General features: G+C 45.8%; 1 protein-coding gene across 1 annotated transcript; it reads right to left on the reverse strand.

Annotated features, from left to right (window-relative positions):
* Window positions 1-3325: 3325 nt before the first annotated feature.
* LOC132996929 (leucine-rich repeat-containing protein 3-like) lies at window positions 3326-4111 on the reverse strand. The gene has a single exon (XM_061067298.1). It carries the CDS (start codon window positions 4109-4111, stop codon window positions 3326-3328), a length of 786 nt encoding a protein of 261 aa, XP_060923281.1.
* Between the last annotated feature and the right edge of the window lie 365 nt (window positions 4112-4476).

Consider the following 4476-nt stretch of genomic DNA (forward strand, 5'->3'; position numbering starts at 1 on the left):
CTCTGAGTTTTATTATTGTAAAACAGCACTTTGGCAATCGTGCACTTCACTGTCACACACAGATTTAAAAGCTGCGTCTCACAGGACGCCTCCTGCATCACAAGAGCTGTGGAATTCATTCATCAGTGTTTTTTTTATCTGACTCTGCCTCAAAAACACATTTCAGTCGCGTCGTGTCTTCCAAGAATTCGTCCTGAACTCGGCGACCCGCTCTCAGCGTGTTATTCTACTCGTCTACGTGGTGATGGCGTTTCCCTCAAACGCTGAAATGTGCACGGAGAATTCATCCTGGAAAGATGTGTACGGAGGATAAGAGAGTTCAACTCTCTGCAAATGAAGAAAACACATGCAAATAGAAATAAACACATGGAAACAACCTCATGTTTTCTTAATTTGCAGTGGGTTGAGCTCTCTCAGCCACCGTAGATCTCGACCCTGAAGCATCATGGGAATCCTGATTATCCCAGGGACAGGTGTGTGTGTTCAGATAATCACACAACAGGTGAGTTTGCATCTTTTCTTTCACCTTTTCAGTTGTATCCTCTCATCTTGGATGTTTTTATTCATGTTTTCTGAGCATGTGTCATTCTGCAGTGTATTTGTTTCTGTGCAGTAAAACAAAACCTGAACCATGTATTGTTTGTCATCTTGTATTACAGAGAATTAAACATCATCACCACAGTAACTTTGTGTAGTAAAACAAATACGTTAGTGTTAAATGAAGTTGTGATTAAAGACAGAAAGAGTTTGTGTCACGGCTGAAATAAACAAACATCTTCTCCTTCTCTGTCTCTGCAGCCGAGGCCTGAACCTTGAACAGTGAACCAGGAAGAAGCTCTGACTGATAAAGGTGAGTGTGTGTGTGTGTGTGTGTGTGTGTGTGCGTGTGTGTGTTTGTGTGTGTGTGTGAGCATTGATAGACCACGTGTGTTATTTAATCAGTGGTTTTATGTTGTAGTTTCTTGGTGAAAGCTCCAGTGTCATTTCCAAAGAATGGATTCTATGGTTACAGGAAGTAGGATTTTTAATCTAATTTTCAAACCATGAAGGGACTTAAACCCTCAATCTTCTGATTCTGGTCCATTAACCCACGCGGTGTCACAATGAGCAGTGGATTCCACCTTTGTGATCTGTGGTGTTATGGAAGTTCAGGCTCCGTATCAGGTCACAACACTTTTAAATTTCAATCATTCGCTGTGAAAGAGCCTAAACCTGACCGACAGTGATAGAGAGGAAATAAAACCACAATGCAAACACATTCTCCTCTTTTCTATTCCACTGAAGGTCGTTGTTTCTGACCTCTTCTGTATCCGACTAATTAATGACATTCGGTTCGTTATGATGAAATCTACAGCGCCTCGGGACTTGTAAGACAAAGTGCTTTTTATGCTGTGATCGTTTTGTGACATTTGTGAAACTTCAGGTGGAATTTTTTTGAGACGTCGAGGTCAGTTTCAGATATCACACAAAAATATGACGAGCACAAGTTTGTCACACGCTATTTTGTAGCATTGAGAGAGAAAAGAAGTTAATCAATTCATTCAAGTGATTATATAAATGGACTCTAAATCGTACGAGCCTCTTGAGATTCATGCATAAGCAGGATGGAACTATTTCTGGGCTGCAGGACACGTATTAATATTCTGTCTCATCCAGATCTATGCAGCTGAAGATGTATGACTTCCATATCTGGAGCTGTGGGTGTTATTTATAATAATCTGCAGGCAGGAATCAGATGACTTGATGCAGATGTTTTTTGGCGACAATAAGTTATTTATTGTGGAGGTTGAAAAAGCGTGTGACATAAACACCGCTCAAGAAACAATGAAGAGACAGAAGAGCAGCAATGACATCAGACCTGTTGGACTGATGAGCTTTAATAGTCCTGAATCAAATACATGAAACAAACATATATATTCCATCGTGTTTTAGCTCCTATGAGTTCAACATGACTAGAATAAGACTTAAAACTACATCTAGAGGAGCGTGAAACTTCCCTCTCTACCTCAAACTTGAGAAATGTGTTATGAGCGTTATATCATAAGAGGGAGGAAGAAATATGAGAGGAGCTCGTCCGCTGAGTTTCTCTCAGACAGGAATCGATTATTTTCGATTCCTGTCTGAGACGAAGTTATTACCTTTTTGGAAGCAACACATTAAAGTGACACGTGTCAAGAATTTGATTCCTGAAGGCAATTCCACCTTAAATGTGAGAAGCAGGAGAAGCATCTGCTCTGCTGCTCCACATCCTCGATTATAAAACATACAAAGTCTTTACATTAAGAAGGACACAGGGAATTTAACAGATCTAAAATTAACTTTTCCTTTCTCTGGTACTCGCCACAAAATCTCCCTGGCTATTTTCAAATACATCATACAGCTTTATGCTAATACATCTACTTAATATTTAGAAGTGATATTTCTGTATCAGCACCCCCCCCCCCTTGAAGCTGTGCTGCTTATTCCCCAGGTCCCTCTGTCTGTTGAGGCAGCAATAAAAGACTAAATAAACCGGTGGAGAGGCCAGACCCTGTCCTGAGCTGATGCCTGGACGCCGGCCAAGCTTTTATCCTTACAGGGGGACGCCTCACGCCCCCCCGCTTGGCGCCCTGACAGCAACCGGGCTCCAGCTTCTGCTCCAGCTGCGACTCTGTAAGTTTCCTGTAGCTGGTTTCAGGAGGGAGGGGGGGGAAGTCCATGTGTATGACATCACGTGCTGTCAATCTTAACGTTTCACCGCGTTTTATACCATCAAATAACTAATAAAACAAGACTTATCAGAAATATACGAAGACCTGAACTGATCTTAGAGAAACATTTCTTTAAAGTAGACTGAGAAGGATCCAGCCACCAGGGGGCGATCAAGATAGTTTGTACTGTTTTTCGTCCATCTTTATTTACATTCTATACACCGACCCTCGTCTTGCTCCTGCTGCTAACGTCTTCCTGTGGGACTGATAAACTGAATCTTATCTGATCTCTAACAGACACTGAATAGATTCTGTGCACAAATTCACACCTTAAAGATTCAGCCTAGAGATAACAGGAAACGAATCGAGATGCTGAGGCTGTTTTTCCTGCTCGTCACGTGTTCAGTAACTTTTAATCAAGTTAAAAGTTTCATTAAGCAGCTTTTAAAGATTCTGCTGCTGCTTTTAATCCACAGCTTGATGAGGATGCGTCTCTGTGCCTTGTGCTGCTTATATCACAGCAGAGTTTTATCAGCTGCTTCAGAGCTGTTATCAGTGTTCCTTATATGCTTTAAAATATTCATCAGTGCACGTTCATCTGTATTCCTTGGATCAGCTGGTCCTTCAGACCCGCTCTAGAGCACGCTGCTGGCCGTGTCGTCGTCCTTGCTGACGTGCGAGGTGCTCGGCAGCGACTTTAAATACTCCATGTGCCTCCTGGCGTCCTCCTGGTTGTGTCTGATGTAGTAGATGATATACGCCGTCACCATAGAGAACCAGCAGAACATGGCCACAAACATGGCCACGTCGGTCGTCTTGTGGTGGAAGTTGCAGAAGTTGATGCCCGAGTCCAGGACCTGGATCACCGGTTGTCCCACGTACTCCTCCTGCACCGCCGTGTAGCAGCTGACCTCGTTGATGGTCTCCGGGTCGAGCCTCAGCTCCCTCAGCACCTCCTGCAAGGAGCACTCGCAGTGCCAGGGGTTGTGGGAGAGGCGGATACGAGCGTGGAGCTTGGCGAACGTGTCCTTCGGGAGGCTGCTGAGTTGGTTGTTTGAAAGATCCAAGCTCCGCAGACCTTCTGAGATCCCCTGGAAGGCGCCGGCCTCCACGCTCTCGATGGCGTTCTGAGATAAATCCAGCTCCCTGAGGCGGCGGAGGTCTGAGAACGCGTCCTTTGTGACGTGTTTGATGCGGTTTGAGGAGAGCAGGAGAACAACAGTGTCGTGGGGCAGGTTGGGCGGGATGCTCTCCAGGTTGCGCGAGGTGCACTGCACCACCACGCCGTTCCTGTCCGTGCAGTGACAGGTCTTCGGGCAGGCAGACGCAGGCATGACGGACGACAGGAGGCACAGCGTTCCCACGAGAGAAGCACAGGAAGGAGGTCTTACGGATGAGCTGCACCATCGAGAAGCCCCCATTAGAGGGCGGTCACACCGAAGTCAACCCTGCATCGAAACAACGCCAGGGGCTCGATGCTGCGGCTGCGTTTCCTTCAGATATCAACGACCAATGACCTGTGACGTGCCATCCAGGATGTTGGGTGAACGTAAAGGCTTATCAGAGGGTTGAAGATGAAGTATTCTAATGTAGCTGATTGGCCGATGCAGTGCTTCGTGCCACATGACAAGTTTCTGTGCGTTACGGCAAAACCTGATCCAGATCCAACTCTCTGGTTTGGTGACACCGGTGTCCTCTGCGCTGGCTCCCAGTCTGTGTCACCGGGTCGTCCCACGTCCAGCACAACGCGATCAGGCGGCCGCAGGTTTGCATTCTCGCTAAATGA

This window comes from Limanda limanda, chromosome 23 (assembly GCF_963576545.1).
Source record: "Limanda limanda chromosome 23, fLimLim1.1, whole genome shotgun sequence".
NCBI lineage: Eukaryota > Metazoa > Chordata > Actinopteri > Pleuronectiformes > Pleuronectidae > Limanda > Limanda limanda.

Bases quoted from the DNA above. Each gene is read 5' to 3' on its own strand.
- LOC132996929 (XM_061067298.1), bottom strand. From the start codon at position 4,111: ATGGGGGCTTCTCGATGGTGCAGCTCATCCGTAAGACCTCCTTCCTGT.